The sequence below is a fragment of the Fringilla coelebs genome (genome assembly GCF_963513975.1).
Source record: "Fringilla coelebs genome assembly, chromosome: 3".
Taxonomy (NCBI): Eukaryota; Metazoa; Chordata; class Aves; order Passeriformes; family Fringillidae; genus Fringilla; species Fringilla coelebs.
The window spans coordinates 105,599,368-105,625,060 of NC_140030.1; the positions used below are offsets into that span (position 1 = coordinate 105,599,368).

General features: G+C 56.1%; 1 protein-coding gene across 4 annotated transcripts; it reads left to right on the top strand.

Moving 5' to 3' along the window:
• Positions 1-927: 927 nt before the first annotated feature.
• CUL9 (cullin 9) lies at positions 928-25,693 on the top strand. 4 transcript variants are annotated; one of them, XM_084203392.1, is made up of 42 exons: positions 928-964; positions 1,241-1,302; positions 2,324-2,908; positions 3,673-3,827; positions 4,196-4,729; positions 7,475-7,613; positions 8,638-8,828; positions 9,301-9,670; positions 9,883-10,084; positions 10,345-10,552; positions 10,650-10,843; positions 10,983-11,200; positions 11,345-11,576; positions 11,971-12,076; positions 12,369-12,596; positions 12,760-12,850; positions 12,918-13,089; positions 13,276-13,381; positions 13,536-13,631; positions 13,718-13,893; positions 14,429-14,562; positions 14,642-14,818; positions 15,036-15,151; positions 15,584-15,766; positions 16,085-16,242; positions 16,524-16,734; positions 16,832-16,997; positions 17,103-17,248; positions 17,408-17,525; positions 17,973-18,169; positions 18,251-18,510; positions 18,588-18,951; positions 19,213-19,353; positions 20,775-20,939; positions 21,036-21,199; positions 21,326-21,419; positions 21,610-21,684; positions 22,175-22,285; positions 23,543-23,660; positions 23,997-24,130; positions 24,309-24,400; positions 24,805-25,693. In XM_084203392.1, exons 3-42 carry the CDS (start codon positions 2,338-2,340, stop codon positions 24,998-25,000), a joined length of 7,509 nt encoding a protein of 2,502 aa, XP_084059518.1. In that variant the 5' UTR covers positions 928-964; positions 1,241-1,302; positions 2,324-2,337; the 3' UTR covers positions 25,001-25,693. The 4 variants fall into 4 exon arrangements, 2 of the variants coding, with proteins under 2 accessions (XP_084059518.1, XP_084059517.1); XM_084203391.1 differs by having other exon boundaries at positions 10,983-11,576; XR_014616062.1 differs by lacking the exons at positions 21,036-21,199; positions 21,326-21,419; positions 21,610-21,684; ... (3 more) ...; positions 24,309-24,400; positions 24,805-25,693 and having other exon boundaries at positions 10,983-11,576; positions 18,588-18,760; positions 20,775-20,901.

A 25,693-nucleotide genomic window follows, 5' to 3' on the forward strand; every position in this document is an offset into this window, starting at 1 on the left:
CCAATCTTTCGTCTTTTTCCACCGCTCACCACCGTTCCTGGTGTGGGGGAACAGCAGCTTTGTGTCCCACGGCCACAGACGGGCTCAGGTGCCAGTGCAGGCCTGGAACCGCTTTGGGAGCCGCGAGCTGTCCTGGGGGACCCTGTGGGGCAGCCAGCAGCGCTCTTGGGGCACATTCCCAATGGAATCCTGGGCTGCATTAGGAACTGCAGTGCCAGCAGGTCAGGGAGGTGATCCTGCCCCTCTGCTCAGCCCCGGTGAGGCCAGTCTGGAGTGCTGTGCCCAGTTCTGGGATCCTCAGGACAAGAGAGACGTGGAGCTCCTGGAGAGGGTCCAGCAGAGGGTGACAAAGATGGTGAAGGAACTGGAGCACCTCAGTTCTGAGGAGAGGCTGGGGGAGCTGGGCCTGCTCGGAGACACTGAGAGGAACCTCATCCATGTCTGTCAGTGCCTGCAGGGAGCGGCCAGAGCATGGCCAGGCTCTGCTCGGGGGGCTGGGCATGGGGACAGTGGGGCAGGAGCTGAGGCTCAGGAAGTTCCACCTGAACATGAGGAAGAACTTCCCCGTGCAGTGCCCGAGCACCGGGACAGACTGCCCAGAGAGGCTGTGGAGCCTCCCTCACTGCGGATAGCCAAGAACCATCTGGATGCAATCCTGTGCCATGTGCTCTGCGGTGACCCTGCTTGAGCAGGCAGGCAGGAGCAGATGACCCACGGTGGTTTCTTCCAACCTGACCCATCCTGGGATTCCGAGGGAAGGCGGGGACACGGCGGGGACACGGCGGGGACACTGCGGCGCGCGGGCGCGAAACGCGCAGCTCCCGCCACTCCCATGTCCCTCGCCGCCTCCCGTAGGAAGCTGCGCGCTGTTTCCGGCGCCTCCCGGTGGCGCCGGGGCCGCTCCGGGGCCGCGGGCAGGGTCGGAGCGGCACCTCAAGGGCCGCTTCTTCTTCCCGCCTCGGGGGTGAGTCGGGTCTCCGCGTACCGGGGCTGGGCCCGGCTGTGCCCTGCCGGCTCGCCGTGGCTCCGAGGGCAGCGGGACAGCGGTGAGCGAAGGGCCCGGCACAGAGGGACGGCGCGGGGGAAAGCCCGTGTGTTCCAAGGCACGTCAGTGCGAGCTGTCCTCTGTGTGTGTGTGCGCTGTACAAACTCATTTAAAGAAAACAATTCTTTGGCTTGTGGTGTGGCATCTCAACACTGTTACAAAGCACAGGAGAATTACTTAGTCTTTTTATTGCAGAGGCTGCAAGAAGATTCCCATCTGGCATGCTGCAAATTCCAAGGAAGGCAGCACAATCGAAGGTAAGTATATATGTCTTGGGAGTTCAGGCTGCTTCCCTCTGCACTTGGAAAATGTTTTTAATGTGCCTGTCATAGTCTTTGATGGTTAGTGTCTTCTTTAGCTAAACATGGACTGTTTCTCTGGTATCCTGCTTCACTGTTTCTCTTCCAGTGTGTGTGAGTGGTAGGAGCATTTCCCACTGCCACCAGGCTGAGCTCCTTCCTATCAGCCTGATCTGGAATCCTTTGTGAACTTAGTCCCTGGTTTTGTCTGCAGCTGGCTTGCTGATTGCTGGTACTCATTTTTGCATTGGTGAAAGCAGAGAAGCACTGTGTCTTTTTTGTGCTCCCAAGATGCAGAACAGTCAGGTAACAGAGAGTAGAAATCTTTTAGTTCTGTGGAATTTGTCCACTGATGAAACATTGTAAAGGCAAAGAATTCTGACAAGAGGGCAAGGAGGAAATACTGAGAGACTTTCAGGTAGTGAACCTTATCTGATGTGTATGAACAGGATCTGAGAAACTGCTCATTGTTTTTTTCAGGGCCTGGTGATGGGGGAAGGTCCCTATGCACAGTGAGAATACTGTGAGCTCTAGGTAAACTCACACTCTAAACAGTTATAGATGGTAAATAGGAAGAGGGAAGACAGAAGTGCAAGAGCAGCAACTTGTGAGGGTTGTGTTGTGGACAATGGCAGGGATGTGAACAGGATTAAAATCTCTCATCATTATTTGCTGTTTTATAAAAGGACCTATTTTGCCTTCATGTTTTGCGTTGTTTCCTTACTGAGGAGAACCTCCTATGTGTGCCAGTAACGCTTGGAACTGGTTTTGTTTTTGAAAAACTGTCTTATTTTCTTGGAAGGGGAATGAATGTGAGCCTCTGCAAAGGGGGTTTTCCTTCAAAGCTTTATTCTGGCTGTAGGATCTCAAGATCAAAAGCTGTGCCACGACCATTTCTACTGTCAGTGCTGGCTCACACTTTCTCCAGCGTGCAGCTCAGAAATAAAAGCTTGACCCTGCTTCCCCTCTGTCTCTGCAGACACAGCTGCTGCCATGGTGAATGAGAAGCACAATGGCACCCTGCTGGTGCAGCTGGGGCCCAAGCTGCAGGCCCACCCAGAGAAGCTGCTCCGGCAGCGGCGAGGCCACGACGACCGGCCGGAATACCTGGTGCGGTGGAGCGTTGTCAGCTCGGAAGAGAGGGCAGCGGGAGGCAGCAGTGCCTGCTCCGGAGACAGCAAGGCAGAGAACATCTCCCTGTGGATGTCTGCAGAAGAGGTCTGCGCCAGCTGCCCGGCGCTGCTGGGCCAGACGCGGCCGTCGTCCGTGGACGTCCCGCCGGACGAAGCGCCGCTGGACGAAGCCTCGCTGCTGGAGATGAAGGCCGATGTCAGGAGCCTGGTGCGGCGAGCCGGGCGCCAGGTGGCCGAGGCCGGGACCCCCGAGTGCTCCATCCTGAGCACGGTGCGCGTGCTGGGCGCCTACGCCAGCATCGGCTCCCTGGCGGGCGCCTTCAGGGAGGCGGGAGCCCCGGAGCTGCTGACGGCCATGCTGTGCCACAGGGAGCGGCGGATCCGCCGCGGTGCCGGCGAGATGCTGCGCGCTCTGGGGGCGCACGACGCAGGTGGGGGCTGCTCCTGCTCGGTGCCACTGAGGAGGGCTTGCTGGGCAGCTGGGGGTGCCAGGCCTTCGGGAGGGTGAGATGCCTGGGAAGCAGCGTGTCTCGGGGCTTCTTGGCAAAAGGGGAAGAAGCAGTCAGGACCTTCTGGACTTCCATGGTTGCAGTTGTCTGGACTGCTCTTTCCCCTGCCAGGTTTCTGAGCTGGGATGCTGATTAACTCTTAGGAGGACTTAGGCCAAGGAGATTGGCGGAGTGTGGGGTGTCTCTGCTCCAAGCTGTCAGTTGGAAAGTCTCTGGCCTATTCTTGGCAGGGAGCCTTTCCTCAGGCCCTGGATAGAGGCTAGTTCTCTCTTAAGAGGAGTTGCCATGGCTTGGCCTGTTGAGACTTGGGTGGAGCTGGAAGATTGCTGGTTGTGGTGTATCCCACAGGAAATCTGGCTTTCCTTGTCCTAATGCCTGAGTTCATGCAGCTCTGAAGTGGGGCAGATGAGAGGCTGATTCAGGTTAAAACTTGACTTCTTTTCTTCCCTGGGACCCTGTTCTGGAATCAGTTATTTGGGGTTGCTGCTTTGTGAGAATCTCACAGCGTTAGGGTAGAAAAAATACACTGTGGAGCAAAATGTTGCCACTCCAGAGGAAGGGACAGAACGTGGATCAGGTGACACCGAGCAGCAAAGCTGTTCCTTCCCTGCATCTCTGTGTCTGGCAGAGAGGGTGGGATGTGGGTTGTCTTTGTGGGGCCTGAAGAGTTTTTGTTGTTGTTGCAGGAATCTGGGCCTATGTCCTGCTGTCCCTGAGCCAGCAGGATGGCATTGAGCAGCACATGGACTTTGACAGTCGCTGCACCTTGCTGGAGCTGTTTGCTGAGATCACGTCCTGTGCAGAGCACTGCATGTCCTTCGAGGGGATTCACCTGCCGCAGGTGGTGACAGAGCCGCCAGCAGCCCTGGGCCTGCGGGGCGTGAGGGGCCAGGAGGGTGGGAGCGGGGGACCAGGGCTGGCACCCTGGTCCGGGACAAGAGGGGAGTTGAGGGTGGGCGGGTGAGCAGGACTGGCTGTTGGGAGAGCTGGGACAGGGCCTGGGCCTGGTGAGAGGCTGGGGCTGGTGCAGAGGCATCTGGAGAGCCTGGTGTGGGAGCAGGGAGGGAAGGGTGGGCTGAGAGGTGTCTGCTGCTGCCAGCTGGTCCGGAGCTCTCACGGGAGCCTGCCTGGGAATGAGCTGGTGTCTGAGAGAGAGCTGGGGTCTGGAGGTGCTCTGCAGGCTGAGCGTGAGAGCTGTGCTTGTTGCAGATCCCTGGGAAGCAGCTGTTTGTCCTGGTGAAGCGCTACCTGTGTGTGACTTCTCTCCTGGACAAGCTGAGCAGCGGCGTGGAGCAGGGAGAGGAGCAGCAGGGCTGTGCTGTGCCCAGCCCTGTCCCTGAGGAGAGGAGCCGTGTGAAGCAGGAGTTTGAGTTCAGCATGGCCATGGCAAACCTCATCTCGGAGCTGGTGCACGTGATGGGCTGGAGCCACAGGCACAAGGCAGAGCCGCTGCCCCAGCGGGACCTGCAGCCTCGCCCTGCCCGCTCCATCTTCCAGCACAAGCCCCCAGCCAGCACTGCTGTCCAAAAGCCTGTGTTGCCTTCAAATCCTGGTCCTCACAAGAAGCAGGGCTGTACCTTCCTGACTGCATCAGACTTTGCAGACAGCAGCGACTACACGGAGTACTTGCGGGCAAACCTGGTGCGTGGCATGCGGGTGCGCTTGCTGGAGGACTGTGGTGACGTTAGAGCTGGGGAGGAAGGCGAGTTTCTCCAGAGCACGAATAGCATGCACACAGTACAGGTAGGTCATGGGGAGACTTCTGGCTGGAATGGCTGAGGGGGGTGACTGGGGTGACTGCTGAATTCCTAATGATGCCTTTATGTGCAGGAAGTTGGATAATAGGTGTGGCTTAATGTGTATCACTGTCTGCTTCTGTCCTAACAAAATACTCACCTTTCAGAACTGGAGGGGTGGGTTGCATGGAAGGATAGTCTGGTTTTGTATGGGTTGTGCCACTAAGAGTTCTTAGCCTCTAAAACAGGTCTTACTAAAAAAGCCTGTCCCCATCTTTCTCAAAAGCCCCCCTGAGGTTTCATCGCTGTAAGGTTTCCCTGGAGCCTTCTTTTCTCCAGGTTGAACAACCCCAACTCTCTCAGCACTTCCTCATAGCAGAGGTGTTCCATCCCTCTTACTGTTTTTGTGTCCCTCATCTTTACCTGCTCCAACAGATCTATGCCTTCTACTGAAGTCTTCAGAGCTGGATGCAGTTCTCTAGGTGGGGTCTCACCAGAGCAGGGCAGAGGGGCAGAATCACCTCCTTTCACCTGCTGGCCGCACTGCTTCTGATGCAGCCCAGGATATGGTTAGCTCTTTGGTCTCTGAGTGCACTTTGCCAGGTCATGTCCAGCTTTTCATCCACCAGTTCTGCTAAGTCCTTCACAGGGCTGCTTTCAATCCCTTTGTCCTCCAGCCTGAACTGGTACTGGGGTTTGCCACAAACCAAGTGCAGGACCTTGCACTTGGCCTTGTTGAACCTCATGAGGTTCCCACTTCTTGCATTCATCCAGGTCTCTTTGGATGCCATCCCATCCCTCAGACATGTCAACTGCACTGCTTGTCTTGGTTTGTTTGTCAGCAAACCTGCTGAGAGTGCAGCCAATCTCACTGTTGTCATTGATGAAGATATCAGATGGTATTGGTCCCCATACAGACCCCTGAGGGACACCACTTGTCACTAATCTCCAGCTGGACATTGAACTGTTGACCTCTGAATATGACCATTCAACCAATTCCTCATCAACTAAATAGTCCATCTGTTGAATCCATGTCTCTCCAATTTGAAAAGAAGGATGTTGTTGGATTGCTGTCAAAGGCCTTACAGAAGTCCAGAAAGATGACAACCATAGCTCTTCCCTTGGCCACTGATGTAGTCACTCCATCATAGGTGGCCAGTAGGTTGGCCAGGCAAGACTCTCCCCTGGTTTTCTGGAATCACCTCCCTGTCTTCCATGTAGGTCAGTTAAAAGGCTTTTCTAGTTAAAGTCTTTTCTAGTTCTGGTCCATGCATTGGTGATGTTTCTGTTCAGGCCTCCTCAGCTGAATAAATGACTTGCATCTTATTTTTTTTTCCCCTTATTCTTATAAACCACTTATATTTAACTGGTTTATAAACCTCTTTTATAACCCACTCCATAAAGATAACTTGCAAAGGAAGTGTATTTCGTACTGATTCTCTCTTTGTCCTTATATATCTTGGTTTCTAATATGTGTATTTTCCTAAAATTGTGATGTCTGTTTCTTTTAAAGTTGTACTTGCTTTTACTCTTCATGAACTGGGCACTTGGAAAGAGCACCAAGATCCTTTCATTATTTTCTCCTGTTGTCAGTGACATAAATTTCAAATGTTGAGCTTCAATGTTGAGCTAAAGTGTACTGTTAGCTTCCATTCCCTTTGTCCTGTTGATCCCTTGGGTTTCCTCTTCTGTCTATTTTTCTGTTTAATTAGGTTGAATAAATTTGCAGTTGCTCCATACAGGCTTATTTTCAGTAAGTTATTTATAAGGCTCACACTACTAACAAAATCAAATCTCAGTGTGGATTGGGCCAGTCCATCACAACTCTGTCTCTTACCTTGTCTCATCTTTCCTTTGTTGCTCTGATTTCTGTTGCTTTCCTTGCCTTTCCAAAGAAAGATTTTCACTGTTGTGTCTGGTCATGCAGCCCTATCTTTCCATGACTCCTTTGAGATGGCATTTGGTACATCACTAGTTTAGGTCAGAGATACATTGAAGACTATTTGGTGTTGTGTGTAGTCTAACTCAACTTCCTTCCATACAGTGCTTTCCCAAAGTCTGTCAGCATCTCATCTGTCCAGCACAGTGGGTTCGTAGTAGCACTGGTGTAACTCCAAAAGAGCTCAGTGAAACAGGCAAACCAATTTTTCTGCTGTTTTTTAAAGCTACTGCCATTTGTACTTGCTGTTGCTGGGTTCTCCTTCTGCTCAGAAGGTTAAATGTAACACTATGGTATGGGAAGCTATAAAAAGTCCTTCTGATTTTTGAGAGGCAACTTTGACAAAGCAGAGGAAACAATTGCTGCCTTTGAGACATGCTTGTGAAGAGCCCAAAACCTGTTTGAGAGGGTTGATGAATGACCAAGGTTATAAAAGTGCCCTGAGGTACTTTACATACAGCTCATCTGCCTCGAGGTAGTGTTGGTTATGTCCTTTGTCTGCTTTTCCCAAGGCACCTGCAGCTTGGCACTTTTGGAACAGGTGTGATTAACTGGATGCACTCATGCCTCTGCTGCTGTACTGAGGTCTGTAGTGGTTGCAGACAAAGTTAGTGTTTTCTTTTTAAATAAAGCTCCAGATGTAACCAAGGCAAGTTAGTAAAGATGGTATGCCTCAAAACTGGACAATGTGAGTGCTGAAATCTGTACAAAAATTGTGTGGTCTTCTACTTCTTTGGGAAATGGGAGGACAGATGTAGCAAGAGGATAGAACAAGTGAGCAGATCTGATTGTCTGGATTTGTTTCACCCACAGGTTTTATGGCACTCAACGGGTCGGACCTGCTGGGTGGGGTGGCACATACTGGAGATTGTTGGATTTGGGGACCAGTGGGAAGATCCTGCTGCTCAGGAAAAGGAATATAGTGTGAGAAAGAGCTTCAGTCTAGACACAGGTGAGATTGTGATGTGTGTATGTATCATCTCTTTCTTTCTGATTATCCTGGGGGATAGGAGCGGTGACCTTTATATGGCCAATGCACAGCAAGTAGCAGGCTGGGTTTAGAAAGCACTATTAGTTTGTATGACCATGTACAACTAGTTAAGGAAATGCATGGCTTGTGATTGAATGGAGTGTTTTTGAACTCTAGACTTCTGTCAAGATGTATAATGAAAGTAATGATATAAAAAGCATAAAATTTGATTTAAATTGCAACTGTCAGAACTTTGTGTTTGAATTAACTGACTGAACTGCCAAAATGTGAATTTCTCTGAGAAATTCTCAGAATTTCTCTGAGATGAAGCTGTTTGGGGGCACTCAAGTCCCCTTAAGTAAGTGGTAAGGATTTTTAAAAGCATGAACATAGCAACAATTTCTTTACCTTCATACTGTTGAGCTTTTAATAAGGTGTTAAAGTATTAAAGAACTGTTTTCGTAAGATATCTGCAACATGTCCTAGAACATTTAACATTGCCCTTGTACTGGGAGAAAATGAAAGGCAGAATCCAGACTTCAGATACGCCTTTCTTGTTCACCATCTGACATGATTCTAGCCAGGGAAACCTATTAAAGTAACTCTTTTATCACAGCTGTGGCCTTCTAGAATATCTTTTGTGTAGAGTGGTTTGGATTTACTGGCTGCAAGAGAGAACGTTGATGAGGTCGGCAGCAAATTGCACACTTTGAAACTATTCTTATTGCTGGTTAAAAAGATGGTTTCTTAAAGGGCTTCTACCTCTTGTATTTAAAGGCTTAACTTCATGTCAGTGTGCAGTGTCTAACTTAAAACAAAATTAGTTAGATTTCTCCTTTTTGTGGTCTTTGATTTTGGGAGAAGTAGGAGCTCTGTTTCACTTCTGTGTATAACTCTTTCCAGGCATCATATCCTTTTGGGTTTGAATGGAAATGTGGGGTGTGCAGCAGAGGATGGGGGAGTTGGCAGAGCTGACAGCGCCCTTCCTTGCTCTGCTCCCCTGCAGTTCCACAGCCATTCCTGTGCAAGCCCTTGGGGGGGCTGTACTCCCTGCCTTACCTGGGGCAGCGGCTGCCCAAGGCTGCAGACACCCTGAGCCGTGCCGAGTGGTGGGAGCTGCTCTTCTTTGTGAGGAAGCTGGAGGCACAAGAGCAGAAAGAGATCACCTGTCTCATCCAGCAGCACCAAGGAGAGCAGGTAGGGGCCAGTGCCTGCAGCAGGGAAATGGGAGGGGCAGCATTAGGGAAGGGAGCAGGCCCAGAGGAGATGGCAAGTGTGAGCTGTGCAGGGCCAGCCTGAGCGGGGCAGAAATGGGAGGGTGAGTGGGGGTGGTGAAAACTTGGAGAGCTTGGCCCAGCAGAGCAGTGAGTGGAGATGAGAGGCAAGGCAGTGTCCCCTGACTGAAGAGTGACTGTCCAGCAAGGTTTGGGCAGGCAAGGCAAGGCCATGGGGTCGTTCTGCCAGTTGCAGTTGGGTGGTGAGCACGGGTGGGAGGTGTGGGCTGGTGGGAGTTGGGCTGGGGACAGGCAGGGGAGGGTGGCAGTGGGGAGTGGCCCTGGGCACCTCTGGCGGTGCAGCCCTTCTGTCCGTGGTGCCAGTGGCTGCCACAAGGGTCGTGGGGTGCGTCGAGCCCGAAATGAACTTGTCCCCATGGGTGTGTCTGTCGGAGGTGGATGAAGAAGCCCTGATGCAGCTGTCGGTACCTGCGGAGCTGGCCCAGAAGGTGCTGCAGGTCCTGGAGCAGCGGTGCCAGGGCAGCTCTCTGCGTGACCTGCGTGGCTCCCGTGTCTACGCCAGACACTTCCTCGGGAGGCGAGCAGAGCAGGATGGCGGAGGGAGCCCCGCAGTGTCCTCAGAGGGTGACAGGAGCACCGGCCCTGAAGACACGACGGCCAAGGCAGCGGAGGGAGAGCTTTGTGCAGCCCCAGGGCCACCCCAAGGCCGCGGCGTGGTAGTGAAGTCGGATTCCCAGCTGTTCAGCGAGCTCTTGGAGAGGGAAGGGCTGTTCTTGCCAGAGGTGACAGAGGAGCAGAGCCAAGGTAATGTCCTGCCACACGCTGGGGCACAGGCACGGTGCTGGCAGTGGCACCGCTGCCTCCACAGGGGAAGGCTCTGTGCAGGGCATGGGGACCACGCAGCCGGGGCTGACTGAGGTGGGGGTGCCCATGGGTGCTGGGTGTGTGGCTGTGTGGCACCCTGGGAGCTGCTGGAGGTGTCAGCGCTGCCCTGACGGCTCCGTCCCTCCGGCCAGCGCTGGGCAGCTCCAAGGGGCTGAGTGAGAGCGGCTCGCCGGCCAAGGTTGCAGCTGTGGTGGACGTGATCCAGAGCAGCAGCTCAGCGGTGGGGCTGCGCTTAGCTGGGCTCAAGCACATCCTGGAGATGCTGGAGGAGGAGCCCAAGTCCGAGCAGCAAGCCGGCACAGCCCAGGGCGGGCTGGGCATTGGGAGTGCTGGGTGAGTGCTGGGGTGCTGCACACCCCTCCTGCTGCCTGGGGAGGGCCTTGTGGGCAGGGTGGGGGACGGTGCTGAGCTGGATGGGCGGGAGATGGCAGTGGGAGTGTGGAGGGTGGTATGTGCGAGAGGAAGGGTGGATTTTGTGTCCCTTTGTCCCAGGCAGGCTCGCTGGCAGGGCGGTCCCAGCGGCAGCGTGGGCAGGAAGGAGGTGGCAGTCAGGGCCTGAGGAGGCTCTGCCTGAGGTGTCCTGTGCCATGCAGGGAGAAGCTGGTGCAGGTGTCCGTGGAGCTGCTGAGCACGGAGGTGGCGGAGAAGGCGCTGGTGGCGGTGACGCTGCGGCTGCTGGCCGTGCTGCTGGCCCGGTACGAGTGGCGCGTGCCCTTTGCCACGGAGGGCGGCGTGCGGGCCGTGCTGGCCTGCATGCAGCAGCACGGCTGCTCCGCCCTGGTGCAGCAGGCCGGGCTGGCGGTGAGTGCCCGGGGCACGGCGGGGTGGGCAGGGCAGCGCGGGCTGCCCGGGCGGGGTGGAGGGGCCGCTGCCCCGTGCGCTGCTCTCGTCCTCGCAGGCCCTGAAGGTGCTGGTGGGAGCTGCGGACGCTGAGCCAGGAGGTGCCGGTGGGAAGTGCTCGCCCTGGAACCACGGCGACGCACAGATGATGCGGGAGATCTTTGCCAGCATCGGCTCTGCCTCCAGCAAGGGCTCTGCCAGCCTGCTGAGTAGCATCCCTGCTGCCCTGAGCACCATGCAGAGGGTCCCAGGGTAGGGGCAGAGCGTGGAGAGTGGCTGCGGTCGGGGGGAATCCGCAGGGGGAAGGACGGGCAGGGCGGGCAGGTGGCTCGTGGGTGCAGGGGAGGGTCTGTGCCTGGGGGAGGAGAGTGGCACGGCTGTGTCCCTGCAGGGGCTCCTCAGGGGTGCAGAACGGCCTGCTGGTGGTGAACATGCTGATGGATGGGCACCGGGGCCTGGCGGAGCAGCTGGCGAGCTGCGATCTCCTGGCGGTGCTGCAGAGCTGCTGGAGGGCCGGGCAGAGCAGCGGCTGCCCCCAGGCAGTGCTGGCCCTCAGCGCCATCAATCGCCTGGCAGAGCACGGGCTGCCCCTGGGCCCGGAGGCAGCAGGTACCGTGCTGCCCCCCCTGCCCGTGCCCCGGCCCCGCGGGTGCCACGGGCAGGGCTGCCTGGCCCGAGGGGCAGAGCAGCCTGAGGGGCTGCTGCCGCTCGAGGGAGCGCCTGGGCTGGGCTCAGGTGTCCTTGTCATGGCAGGCAGAGAGGCCCTGCTGGACCCGAAGGGCGTGCAGATGCTGCTGGGAGGGCTGGACGATGGCGTCCTGTCCAAGGAGGTGGTGGTGGCCCTGGAGAGGCAGCTGTGCAGCGAAGGTCTCGTTCCCTCTGGCCAGGTGGCCCAGCTGCTGCAGGACCACAGCTGCTTCAGGCTGTTGCTGCGCAGCTTGGAGCTGCTGGGGACAGAGAAGGCCGTGAGCCTGAGCATCCTCAGGTGGGTGCAGGGTGACTGAGGGGGGGTCTGGGACCCCCTCATGAGGTGTGTGAGTGCTGGGGGTCGTGGTGGGGAGACCCAGTGCATGTTTGTGGGTCCTGGTGAGGGTGTTCTTCACTGGGGGCAGGCCCACCCCAGCACGTAGGCAGGTGCCAGTTGGTGTGTCCTGGGGCACAGGGCCATGTGGGGACACAGCAGCTGTGCCTGGGTGCTGGTGGGATATGCAGGGGCAGCAGAAGACATGCCTGATTGCTGCTGGGGTGTGCAAGGTGGCAGGGGAGCCTCGGTTCCCAGTCCCTGAGAGGTGCCTTCCAGGTGGGGCAGGTGAAGCAGGGCTGCCTGTAGCACTGCTGTCCCTGTGCCCCAGCCTGAGCAGGCCCCCTCGGTCCCCCAGGATCCTGAACAAGTTTCTGGACGGTTACCAGGAGGATGTGCTGCCCTGGCATGAGTGTGTGGAGCCCTGCGTGTCCTTCCTGATCACCCACAGCAGCAGCTGGGAGGTGAGGAGGCCCTGGGGCTCGTGGCAGGCAGGGTGGCTGTGCTGGCTGTGCCTCAGCCGGGCTGGGCAAGCAGGGCCCCGCTGGTGGCAGCCTGGCCTGGTGTCCGAGGCGCTGGGAGAGGTGGGGAGAGGCTGTCCTGGCCGTGTCCTGGTGGGCACATGCCCAGTCTGGCTGTGCCTGGCCAGGCTCTGGTGGGTGCTGGTGGGGTTGGGATGAGGGGAATGGAGCTGCAGCTCCGGCTGCTGGGAGGCCCCGGGGAGTTGCCAGCAGTGCCCCGTCTGTGTCTCAGTAGGTGCTGCAGGAGGTGGTTGGCTTCCTGCACCGCCTGGGCAGTTCCAGCAAGGACTGTGTGGTGGTGATGTGCCACGTGGGCACCCACGAGGCTCTGTCCAAAGCCCTGGAAAAGCACAGCACGGTCCCGTCCTTGGCGCCGGCCCTGCTGGAGCTGGTGATGGAGTGTGAGAAGTACGCCAGCCTCTACAAGAAGCTGACGAGCAGCATCTTGGCTGGCTGCATCCAGGTGGGCCTGGGGAGGCACGGCTGCCTGGGGATTTGGGTCTGGGGGCATCAGGCTGTCCCTGCTGCTGAGGGACGGCCTTGTGCTCTCTGCCTGGCACAGCCCTGTGGGGGCTGAGGGGAGGAGGACCTGGGGCCCCTGGTAAGAGCCTTGCCCCACTCCACAGCTGGTGCTGGGACAGATTGAGGAGCACCGCCGGAGCCAGCAGCCCATCAGCATCCCCTTCTTTGATGTCTTCCTGCACAACCTGTGCCAAGGTGAGCGCAGGCAGGGGGAGCTGACGCCAGGCTTGGTGGCTGGAAGCTGCATGTGCTCTGCCCACAGGCTCCAGCATGGAGGTGAAGGAGGACAAGTGTTGGGAGAAGGTGCAGGTCTCTTCCAACTCGCACCAGGCCAGCAAACTCATGGACAGGAACCCCAGGACCTACTGGGAGTCGAACGGCAGCACCGGCTCCCACTTCATCACGGTGCACATGCAGTGTGGAGTGGTGATCAGGTGGGGCTGGGCCGGCAGGGCTGTGTGGAGGAGAAGGGTTTTGGGGATCTGTGCTGGCCCTGCCACAGTGGCTCTGTCCTGGGGCCAGCGGGATGTGGGCGGCGGGGCGTGGTGGCGCCAGGGCTGGGGCAGGGAGGCGGGGATCGCTGGGGATGGCTGGGCAGCCCCGTGTTTGCTGTGCTGCAGGGAGCTGAGCATGCTGGTGGCCAGCGAGGACTCCAGCTATATGCCATCGCGGGTGGTGGTGCTGGGCGGGGACAGCCCTGCCGCCATCAGGACGGAGCTCAATGCGGTGAGTCCCCGTGGGAGTGGCGGGCTGCTCCTTGCTGTGCCCCGTGCAGGTCTGGCTGTGGTGGGAGGCCCGGGGAGGTGGGAATGGCAGGAGCTGCGCTGTGGGAGCCTCCTTGGGCTGCCTGTCACACTGAGGGCTCAGCGCCTCCCTGCAGGTGACCATCCTGCCCTCGGACAGCAGAGTGATCCTGCTGGAGAACATGACCCGCTTCTGGCCCGTCATCCAGATCCGGGTGAAGCGGTGCCAGCAGGTAGGGGAGCAGGGGCTGGGCCTGGGAGTGGGCACTGTGGGGCGTCGGGGCCGAGCCGAGGCACTGAGGGTCCCGCTGTCCCCTAGGGCGGCATTGACACACGTGTGCGTGGCATCGAGGTGCTGGGTCCCAAGCCCACCTTCTGGCCCATCTTCAGGGAGCAGCTGTGCCGGCGGACGTTCCTCTCCTGCACTGCTCGGGCTCATGCCTGGAGCCAGGAGATCTGCCGAGACCGGGGGCGGCTGCTGCAGCTCTTTGGCAAGTGAGTGGTGTCCTGGCCGTGCCATCACATCCCTGGTGTCCCAGGGCCCGGGGGGACATGGCTGGCAGCCTGTGAGGGGACTGCAGGGCTGGGAAAGGAGCAGCTGCGTGTGCCACCTGTATGGAAGGGGCACTTGCCAGGAGGGGCCCTTGCTCCTTCCTGGCCGCCAGTGGTCCTTCCTGGCCCGGGCCACCCTGGGGGTCATCTGGGTTTAAGCTGGGCTAAACCCCCCAGAGCAGGATGCTGGTTCCCCCAGGGGCTGGCACATCCTGACAGAGGTTGGCCAGGCACAGCAGGATCTCATGGCCACAGGCACTGCACAGCCCCCATTTGGCAGGGGCTGCGAGGGCCCCAAGGCCATTGGGGGCAGGTTCTGGGGACAGCAAGAGGCCCTCCCTGGCTGCTGGGGGCTAGTGGGGCCAGCGAGCCATTGTGCCTTGGCAAACGGGCAGAGCAGGGAGGCACCACTGCGCTCTGCTTTCCCATGGGAGTTCTCCAGCCCTTGGCACCGAGCGCTGCCCGCTCGCCGTTGCAGACTGAACCGGGCACTGCAGCACGAGCAGGGCTTTGCCAACCGCTTCCTTCCCGACGACGAGGCAGCCCGGGCACTGGGCAGGACGTTCTGGGAGGCCCTGGTGAACCCCTTGGTGCAGAGCATCACCAGCCCAGGTAGCCTGCGCTCTCCGGGACCCAGCGGTGCCGTGCCCCAGGCAGAGGCACCCGGCTCTGAGTCTGGTTGGCCTCGCAGGCCCTGATGGTGTCAGTGCGCTGGCCTGGCTGCTGAGTGAGTACCTGGAGAGCGTGGAGCTGCCCCGCCGTGCCCCGGGACGCAGGGCTGCCTTTGGTTCCTGCGTGCGGCGCCTGACCCAGCTCCTGGTGCACGTGGACCCCGGCGGCCCCGAGCCAGAGGAGACCAGAGCAGCTGGTGAGCCAGGGGCTGCTCTGCCCTGGGGCTGCTCCAGAGTGCCAGGCTGTGCCATGGGGCTCCTGTGGGGAGCATCCCATGGCACAGAGGCTCCTGAGCCGGGGAATGCCCCAGCAGCAGCTGTGCCTCCCCAGTGTCCCCTCAGCCCTGCTGTGGCAGGTCAGTGTGCGGGGCCTGCCCAGGGAGCCACACTGAGCTTGAGGTTGACTCTTGGCAGGTGGGAAGGAGGGCAAGAACAAGGAGGTGCCGGCCAGGACTGCAAAGGTGGTGGTGGAGAAGTCGAGAGGCCTGTGGGGAATCTCGCAATGCTGGCGTGGTGTGGTGCAGCAGCAGGTAGAGCTTGGAGGGCTGACTGGTGGGGGTGTGTGGGACCTTCCCTGGGTGGTTGGAGCAGGGAGTGGGGTCTGGCAGTGCCCTGGGAGCATGGGGAAGGCACCGGGCTGTACGTGGCCTCCACAGAGCCTGGAGCGATGTGGGGACAGCCCTGCTGTGCTTGCCATCCTGGCATGGCTCGAGGGACAGCCAGGCCAGGAGACAGGTCTGCTGTCAGGCTGTTATTCCTGCTGGGCTGCTGCTGTGTCTCCGTAGTGCCCCCACAGCCCCTGGCCAGCCCTCGGAGCTGCGCTCCCACCTCGGCAGCCCCGCAGCAGCAGCAGCAGGGCCCCGAGTCCCGGGGAGCCAGGCAGCCGGTGTTGGCAGGGCAGGCCCGGGGATTTTCCGAGGGGCACATCCTGCTGGGGCTCAGCCCTGGCGGTGCTCCCGCAGGTGCAGCGGTTCCTGGAGGCGGCGGGGCAGGCGCCGGACCTTGCGGAGCGCTACTGCCGGCTGTACCAGCGCCTGCGCGGGGCCACCGAGGAGCTCTTTGGGCAGCAGGCGGCCTTTGTGCTGGCCCTGGGCCAGGGCTTTGCGGGGGCTTTGCTGCAGCTCTCCTTCCTGACTGCCCTACACGTGAGTCGAGGGAGCGCGGCCGGTGCCGTGCCCTGGGCAGGGGCTGGGGAGCTGCCCTGGCCCGCGGCACTGGGGCAGGCTCTGGGTGGGTGGTGTCCTGTTCTCCCCTGAGCCACAGAGCCCTGCCCTGGCACCCCGGGTGGTGCCCAGCTCAGGTGCGTGGCGCTCATCCCAGCATGCCAGGCTGCTGCCTGGGCACCCTCAGCCCCTGCCTGGCAGTGCCAGAGTTTCCTGGCTGCGCCCTGCAGGGATATTCCCCCAGCCCAGCCCTGTGGGCATCCGGTGAGTCCTGTCTGCAGCCAGCCCTGTCCCTTGCAGGTGAGTGAGCAGTTTGCTCGCTACCTTGACGTGCAGATCCAGGAGCTCCGCAGGGCTGCAGGCAGCACGGGGCCTCTGGAGCGGCTGCAGCAGTTCCTGGAGCCCTTCGTCGTCTTCAGTGGCCTGGAGTTTGCCCACACCTTTGAGCACTTCTACAGGTGAGGCTGCTGTGTCTCCCCAGAGCCAGGGGCCTGGTGTGCAGGGGGAGCTTGGCCTGCTGTGGCAGCGGTGCTCCCGCTTTGCTTTTACGGGATCATTGAGTGCAGAGGACCCGAGGGGAGTCACATTCCCTGCTGGGGACAGGGAGGGGACACATGTGTGCTGCAGGCCCGTGTGCCGTGGGGTGAGGCCGGGCTGGGACCTGTGGCTGTCTGCCGGTGGGTGGCTGATGGCCACAGGGCTCGGGCCCAGCCCTGACTGAAGCTGGCGGCCACGGCAGGCACTACCTGGGGGACCGGCTCCTGACACAAGGGCCATCTTGGCTGGAAGGAGGCATCGTGGAGCAGATCGGGCTGTGCTTCCCCAGCCGCTTTCCCCAAGACATGCTGAGCAACTTGGCCGAGTCGGAGGAGCTCCAGCGGCAGTTCTGCCTCTTCCAGCTGCAGGAGCAGGACAAGCGGCTGCTGGAGCTGGACACGGGCCTGGACGAGGTGAGAGGGATGGGGCCGTGGGGAGGCCGGGGGCCGCCGGCTTTTCTCGTGGCATCCCGGAGCCTGACTTGAGCTGCCCTCGTGCCCCTGTGCCCAGGTGCTGGGAACAGCTGCAGTGGCAGACGTGCCAGAGGTGAAGGTGCTGGCCCTGTCCCCGCGCTGCTGGCCTGTTTCCCCGCTCTGTTACATGGATAACCCTGGGAGGTTTTTCCCGGCGTTGCTGAGCTCGCCCCTGGATGAGTTTGCTGCCTTCTGCCGACAGAGTGAGTGCTGTGGCCAGGGGTGTGTCCAGACCCCGGAGGGCAGCTCAGGCACAAGTGGTGGTGCCTGGCAGGGCTGGTCCCTGTCCCTGACACTGTCCCTGGCAGGCCAGAGCCAGCTGGGCTGGGAGTGCACGAAGCCCCGTCGGCTGCAGTGGACGTGGCTGGGCCACGCCGAGCTGCAGTTTGGAGACTGCGTTCTGCACGTGTCCACGCTGCAGATGTACATCCTGCTGTGCTTCAACAGCGCCCAGGTAGGGCTGCAGCCACGGGGAAGGCTGGAGCATGGCAGGGCCGTGTCCTCCCTTCCCTTCTGGTGGGGTCTCCAGCGGTGTTTGGGGCACGGGACCCGTTCTTAGGCAGGGCCTGTGGCCAGCGAGCCCTGGCCATTGCCCTGGCACCCCGTGCTGCAGGAGGTGGCTGTGGAGGCCCTGCTGCAGGCCACGGGGCTCCCTGCTGACCTGGTGCACCACGCGCTGACACCGCTGACCCACGGCCAGGGAGTCCTGGTGGGGAGCTGCGCTCCAGGGGGTGAGTGTGGGGCTGGGGCACGCAGGGGAGGGCTGGCCTGAACCCCAATGGTGTGCTGGGCTTAGGGGTGCAGGAGCCCTAGGGCTGGTGAGGGGGCTGGGTCTACGTCTTGGTGCTCAGGGCACAGGTGTGTGTGCCAGGGTGGGCTCTGAGGCCAGTGTAGGGCTGGGGGTGATGGGTGGGGTGGGGCTCGGGGCCATGCACGGGGCCTGGGCCAGCGTGGGTGGGTGGGTGGGTCTTGGTCTGTGTGTGAGCTCAGGCTGGGCCAGGGGCTGTGTGCATCGTGGCTGTGACTTGGGGCCACAGGTGGGGGACAGGGCTGGGGTGGCCAGCGGCGCAGGCAGCCACAGGAGGCCCAGCTTGGGTCCCCCAGGCCCACGTGCGTCCTGGGGCTCCTTCAGGGCCCAGCTCAAGCTTGGCTGAGCCTGGGTTGGGCGCTGGCTGCAGGTGCACTGCGGCTGAACCAGGCAGCCCTGGCGCAGAGCTCCGGCCGCCAGCTGAGGCTGCTGCCCCAGCAGAGGTACCTGCGGACAGAGAGGGCCGAGGTGAGCGCCCTGGAAAGGAAGAGGAACGTCCTGTGCTGCCTCATCACCCGCATCCTCAAGGGGGAGAAGCAGCTGCACATCGACAACCTGGTGTTCAGGGTAGGGGGTGCAGGGGCACAGGGGGCACAGGGGGTGCCTGGGGGCTGCAGCCACTGCAGTGGGGCTCCCTTGCTGCCCTAGGTGATCGATGCCTGTCAGAAGGGCGAGCTGGGCCCAGGGGTGCAGTTCCTGAGCTTCTGCTGCCACAGCGTGGACGTGCTGTCCTGCATCCTGCACCTGCTGAACCAGGGCTACCTCCGGCGCCAGGAGGGGAGGCCTCACGTCTTGGAATACATCTCTGCTGAATCCACAACGCCTCTTGGCGGCCAAGCACAGATGACTTTCCAGTGCAGGCCAGCCCAGGCATCTCTGGAGGAGGATGGCAGAGACAGCCTGCATTGGTAGGGGTGCATGTCACCAGGTGTGGAGGGGTGTGCATCTCCACCCTGTGTGAATATGGCATGTTTCTCCTTGTTAGGCGGAATCCTGGCACAGACAGGGAGGAAGAATATCTCATGGCAATGCTGCAGGTGCCAATGGGGCACACGCTCAGTCCAGAGGAGGCAAAGCTGCTCATGAACCAGACAGTACAGCAGGTCCAGGATACTCTGAGCATACCAGATGATGTTGCTCGGCACCTCCTCATGCACTGTAGGTGGAATGTGGATTTCCTGATCCAGTGCTATGTGGAGAACCGTGAGGGCTTGCTCATCTCCTCAGGGCTGCAAGTGCAGGATGTCCAGCCTCCCCCAAGCCCTGGAACCCACTGTCCAGTCTGTGTGAACCAGCTGTGTCCCACTGAGAAGCCACCAACCCTTTGCTGCATGCACTACTGTTGCAAGGTGAAGGTCCTGGGGCCTTGGTTCCTGGTACTTGACAGGCAATTGCTGCTGCCTACTTGGAGCAGCTGTTCTTTGTCTGAAGGTGTTATCAGCTCTTTCCTCAGCTCACTTTTTTGTTGTGATCTTTCACTCCCTGGTTTGTCTGTCCCCACTTTTGTGCTTCAGGGTACTAACCCGTGATCTGTGTCATGCTGGGTGGGGAGGGCTTCCAGGGTCACACAGCCCTGCTTAGGTCTGATCTCTGCTCTTGTGCCCTGACAGCCCTGTTGGAGGGAATATCTCACAACTCGCATTGAGCAGAACATGGTTGTCAACTGCACCTGTCCCATATCCGAGTGCCGAGCTCAGCCCACCACAGCCTTCATCTACTCCATCGTGTCCTCCGAGGAGATCATAGCCAAGGTGAAGCAGGAGGGGTGGCTGCTGGGTCTCCAAGCTCTCTTACATTTTGGTCAGCACTGTCAGATAATTTTGTTGCTGCTTTTCCCCTTCCTGTTACCAAGACTGGCAGTGTGATAATGGTGGCCAGCAGATTTTGTCTGTTTGAGCCATGGTAGCAGCTCATGACAGGTATCCTCTACTGGTGTGCTAGAAGCAATATAAAAATAAAAACTAAAAAAAAAATAGTAGGCCAAATGAAAACATGAGCAATTTCATTTTACTGCTGCACCAGTGAGCCCTATGTCCTTTCTCTTCCATTGCTCTCTGGCTTTGAGCAGTTCAGGTTTTTGTGAAGATGGCAGGAATTACCACATCAGACTTAATTTTCACTCTCTATGAGTCTACAGACGTATCTAAGCCAGGCTTTCTGAGCTCTGCTTACCTTACTGCCTGGTCATTAGGCTACAGCAGTAGATACTTGTTCTAAAGCAGAAGTTACTTTTTCTGTTCTTCCAGTTTTTAGGGCCGAATGCCCTCCCCACCTAAGGGTAGAGCTGTAGCTGTCACATGACAGACTCTTTTTGTTAAGTGCTGGGCAGAACTGTCTCTTTTCCACTGCTCTGTTGTTTGACAGTTGTATCTTTTGGCTTGTTTTTTATAGAAAGTGTTTGGAGAATTAATGCATATATCTGGACAGTTAGTCCTTACTGCCTTTGCAAATCCCATAGTCACACCTGTCTGAAAGCAGGATTTAGTAGCCTGTTGCTGTGACTGTTTTATAAAAAGAAGTAATTATTGCAGGTTGACATAAATAGCAGCTAATTTTAACAAGTTGCTCTGATGCTGTCACTGAAATGTTATGTTTTCCTTTTGATCAGTAAGTGGTATGGCTGGAGTGTTAATGTCTGATGCAGTCACACATACAGTCATAGAATATTTTGGGTTGCAGTAATCTGGTCTCTGGTCCAATCCTGAGGTAAAAATAACTAGATTATTATATGAAGATCTAATGCTGGAATTATATTTAAACATAAGAAAACTGTTTGTTAGGGTTGGGTTTTTTTCCAATAGTAAGGGTAGTGAGACATGGTACCAGTTTGGGCAGAGAGGTTTGTAGTCTCTGTGCTTTGGTATATTCAAAATCCAACTGGACACAGTCCTGAGCAATCCTGCTTTAAGCTGGAGAGGTTGAACCAGGTTTTAATTTCCAGAAATGCCTTCCAGTCTCAGCAATTCTATGAAATGCAACAGCTTCCAGATATGATGTGGTGGGGATAGAAAAATGAACACAAAAGAAATGGAAGGGTAAACTGACTGAGTGCTGTTTTGTTGTGAGCAGCTGTTTGGTGAGATGCATTGCCCAGAGCACCAGACACTGCTTTTAAGGCCTATAAAGGCCTTAAATTTCAGGCTTAAATCTCTTTCCTGGCTTCTCATTACAGTATGAAAAAGCCCTCCTCAGACGTTATGTTGAGTGTTGCTCCAACCTGACATGGTGCACCAACCCTCAGGGCTGTGATCAGATCCTCCTTAAGGATGGACTTGGTTATGGAGCAGCCTGTTCCAAGTGCTCCTGGATATCCTGCTTCAACTGCAACTTCCCAGAGGTGAGGCTGAGCTGGATCACAGCTGTACTGTCTTAGGTTTGGCACACACCCTTCTGCTTTTGTGTGGTTGACTGATTGCCTTTCTCTGTCTCTCAGGCCCATTATCCTGCCAGCTGCAGCCACATGTCTCGATGGGTGGATGATGATGGATACTATGAGGGAATGACAAGTGAAGCCCAAAGCAAACACCTGGCTAAGCTCATTTCAAAGCACTGCCCAAACTGCCAGGCTCAGATAGAGAAAAATGAGGGGTGCCTGCAGTGAGTATACAGTTTTTGTGTTTGTGACAGGGTGGCACAATCCCTGGCTGTGGTGTAGGGGAGCACTGTCAGGAACTGTCTGAAAGGGGCTGTCAGGACTGAGCAATTCCCATTGTCCTTCTGCAGTATGACATGTGCAAAGTGTAATCATGGCTTCTGCTGGCGCTGCCTCAAGCCCTGGAGGCCGAATCACAAGGATTATTACAACTGCTCTGCTATGGTGAGTGGTTTGCTGTATCTCCTTGGTTCATGCTTGTGTCCAGAGACCCCTGTAGCCTTCCAGAGATGGTAAGGATCTCCACTTGGGCCCTTTATTCTGGACTGTGTGAATTTGCCAATAATAGTGGCATTTCCAGGTAGCCCTGGTACTCGAGGGAAATTGCTACAAGTTCCTGTACCTTTCCTTTCAGGTGAGTAAAGCAGCTTGGCAGGAGAAGCGTTTCCAGGATTACAATGAGAGATGCACCTTTCATCACCATGCAAGGGTAAGGCCTCCTCCTTCTTTTGCAGGTGCTGACTGCTGCTCAGCCCTGTTGAGCAGGGCACCTCCTGTTGTGTCAGTGTCTTCTCTGCTTAGAAGCAGGCTTCACATCCAGGCTGGGATCACTGGATGATCATTTTGCCCTGGCTCTGACATTAAGGAGCAGCACTTGGCTACTTTCTTCTATCCAGTCTGTTGTGGAAACTGAGCACCTGACTTGTGGTGTTGAGGGGCTCAGAGTGGTGCAGGAGTTGGAAGCAGTGGTGACTGAAGGCTGAGCTCTGCTCAGAGCTGAGGTTCTGTAAAAGATTGATGTGATGGCACAGTAGAAATGTCATAGTTGGATGCATTAAATGCTCTTCTGCTGCCTGCATCTTCTGGGATGGCACTTCAGAATGCTTAGCAATTATTTGTGTGGAAGATGCTGTTTTTTCAGTCTTGTGGAACTTGACAGTGACATTCACTTTTTCTCCCCCCTCCTTTGGTTTTTGCAGGAATTTGCTGTAAGTCTGAGGAACAGCATTTCTTCCATCAGAGAGATGCCAAAAATTAGGAACTTGACCTTTGTTCTTGATGCCTGCAAAGTGCTAGAACAGGCACGGAAGGTAAGGCTGGATCATAGAGTCTTGCTGAGGTTTAGACTTAATTCTGCTGGTGTGAGGAGATACCAACCTTGTTCTTCTCCAAAAAACAGGAGATGGAGAAAGCTTGAGGGGAGGAGTAGCATCAGGACAGGGGAAGAACTCATGTCTGCCCTTCCCTGCTTTGAGTCTGAGTTGAGCTCTGTTTGCAGTGTTCCTGACAGTCAGGTCATAGGATTTGGAGCTCAGCTCAAGTTGACACAATGGAATCAACACAAAGTCAATAGGGTTTTCATCCACTGGGTTTGGTTCATTCCTATTAGAAATGCCCCAGTGAAGGTACTTTGAAAGCTGTCCTGATGCTGTGTTACAGTCAGGAAGTTGCTCTTGATGCTTATGTTATGATTTTCTTTTCTTAACTTCACTTCATGAACTATAGATATTTTGGAAGCAGTGAGTTAGCCACTGCATGTCCTCATAGCCACATTAAAAAGGATTTGTGGTGCAGCTACTGTGTGTGTGCAGTAAGCCTGTGACACCTTAGGTCTGTAATGCCTGCTCTGTCCTGGAACATTGGCAGGAGGTGGGAATTGTCTTTGCAGTACTTATTTTGCATATGCACCTTGGTTTTGCAGGTAGGCTTGATTTTGAGAGGCATATGGGACAAGGGTGCCTGACCCTATTTTGTCTTCTCAGTGTGGTAGCCCCTGAATTTTCTGGGGTGCATATCACTGTTGCTTGTTGGTGCTGCTCCTGAATTTTCTGGCTCATTTCTTTAAATGGAAACAGTGATCTCATTCCCTGCTGGGTGCCTGTATGGCTTTAGGGGTCATTATTTCATAACTGGAGTTTGCCACTTATTGAAGTGCCTTTGTTGTGGGCTCTTGGTGCTGTCCAGCACCATGCCTGCTTCCCTTTGGGCTCCATTCTCTTTGTTCACTGCCACTCTTGTTCAGCCTGGGCTGCCCAGCATTGCCTGGTCCTGTGTGCTTATGGGTTTGACTCTTTGCCCACTGATCAGTCACACTTGTTATGCATTTACAGTCTGTGTCCTTGTGGTGGTTTGCAGGTGGGAAAAATCAATTATTTTAGACTTCAATATAAAATAATTGCACATTCATTTCTAATCCTGCCAGTAGCTGGAGTTAGCCTGGCTCTGCTGTCTCTTGTCATAATGAGTCACTGATAATAATGAGGTCTGGAGGGGTTGGATGCTGCTCTCTTCTTGCCCACTCTGAAGCTGAAAGAGGGTGCTTAACAAGATGATCTGTACTTTTCCAGGTGCTGGCCTACTCTTGTGTGTACAGCTACTATAACCAGGACACTGAGAGCATGGATATTGTGGAACAGCAGACTGAGAGCCTGGAGCTGCTCACTAATGCTCTGCAGATCCTTCTGGGTAAGTCCTGCAGCCTCCTTGAAGTTGTGTCTGGCATTTCTAGCTGTAGTCAAAGAGCAGCAGCTCAGTAGTGGGGTGATAGCATATATACCAACACCCAGCTTTTCCCAGTCCAGTCCTTGCCTTCTTGATGTCATTTCTGAGGAAGTCCACTGGAACAGTTTGGCTGCCAGTGGAGATTGGTGCAGAAATGAGCAACGTGTTCTGTTCTGAAAGAGGGATGCATTTGCACAGGAGATCTAAGCAGCTATGGTTGGCTTCATAATCGGAGCCAAGGACTTGGTCTCTGCTCAAGAGTGTGGGATGCAGCATGACTTTGTTGGCCTTGAATTGCAGAGGAAACCCTGCTGCAGTACCAGGACCTGGCCACTTCTCTTCAGCTCCTGAAAGCAGAGCACTTCCACATGGGTTTGGAGTTGGTGCGGCAGATCAAGGAGCGTCTCTTTGCAATTCTCTGGCACTCCACACAGGTGAAGGCCACGTGGCTGCTCGTGCCTTGGCTTGTTCTTGTGGGCAAATTAAAGGGCTTGATCAGTTGAGGGGATAGATTCAGGACTGTGTGTGTGCAGGGTAGGGGTTTGCAGCACAAAATACACCCCGAATTACATACTGGTTCTGTCTCTTTTGGCTGTTCTTTCCTGCTAACAGGATTTCCATGTTGGGCTCCAGACCTCAGGAGACGCTGTTCAGAGAAAGTTGAAACTTGCAAATGTGCCTGCTTCAGCCCTTGCATGTACAGGGTGAGTTTTCTTAGTGAAGTAACAGGGGAAGGTGAGTGAGTACAGACAAAAAGCAGGTGAGCAGAGTTTTCTCCTGTGCTCACTGACATACAAAAGAGTGAATGACAAACACTGATTACTTGCATCCTGTTTTGTGGTTTTGTGGTTGAATTGCTACCTTTCGCTGAGGTAGCAATTTAAGTGACATAGTGGTGTAGGGAAACGAGCAAAACCTCTGCTTGTATGCAGCTATGATCAAGAAAGCTCCATCGCTGGCAGACTCAGTTTTGGAAGTTGCTCTCCCTGGACTCTGCTGAGTTTCTTTGGCTGGGGATGCTGAGACAATGACAGTAGGGTGTTGTGGGGTTGGGTCCCAGCTGATGCTCACAGCAGAGGCTCTGCTTTTATGCTCTTTTTCTCAACAGGCAAAAACGTATCCTCCTGTGTGACTCCCCCAACACAGATGAGGGTGGCAAGGAGGTTGAAGATGAGGAGTATGATCCACAGTGGCAGGAAGACTATGATGATGACGATGATGACCTTGATGAAGACAACTTTATGATTGATAATGATTCAGATTGTGATTCTTACTTTGATGATAATGATAGCTATCGTAGTTAAACCTGGAAGGGTTCTGTCACCTAGCCTTGCCACCTTGGACCTCTGCCTCTGCTTTTTCTCAACCAGTTTGTGTTACTGTTTTTCCTCAAAGGCAGGGAGGAGCTCTCAGATGGAACAAAATATTTCCTCTGGGAGGGTTCTTGCTCTTGAATATGCAGGAACATGCTCTGGGCAGCTGGTCTGTGTTACTGTGGCCACCTCTCTCAGAAAGACATCTCCTTGCCTTTTTCTCTTGTCTCCAGTTCTGCCTGTAGGTATTTAATTGAGTTAGAAAGCCCACCTGCAGAGTAAGGACCACTTGCCACATGTTAAAGGGCTGCTCCTTGTCCTTGGTGTGCTGTCCCCAGGGGAGGGTGGCACATGTCCCAGCACAGTGCTGTCTAGCAATGGCCAGTGTCTAGAAATGCTGTAAAAAGATGCATTTACACTCAAAGCCTCCCAGCTGGAGCTGGTGGGATTCTCTCCAGCCACAGATGGATGTGGTTCAGTTCCTCTGGTTGAGAGGAGCTGCATTTTTGCCCTTTGTTGGAGTTTTCTTCTCTGTTATGAAGCAGGAAGGGCTTCTATGAGTGACACAAGTTTGCAGGATTATTTAAGTTTATAAATATATGCACACATATATTTTATATACATATATATATATGCAGAGGTTGTTCAGATAATACTGTATCTTTGCAAAAAAAAAAAAGAAAA

Excerpts from the sequence above, each read along its gene's own strand:
- CUL9 (XM_084203391.1), top strand. The coding sequence starts at position 2,338 with ATGGTGAATGAGAAGCACAATGGCACCCTGCTGGTGCAGCTGGGGCCC. Across the intron at positions 13,632-13,717 it reads GGGTGAAGCGGTGCCAGCAG|GGCGGCATTGACACACGTGT; the intron begins GTAGGGGAGCAG and ends GCTGTCCCCTAG. Across the intron at positions 17,526-17,972 it reads GGGGAGCTGCGCTCCAGGGG|GTGCACTGCGGCTGAACCAG; the intron begins GTGAGTGTGGGG and ends CGCTGGCTGCAG.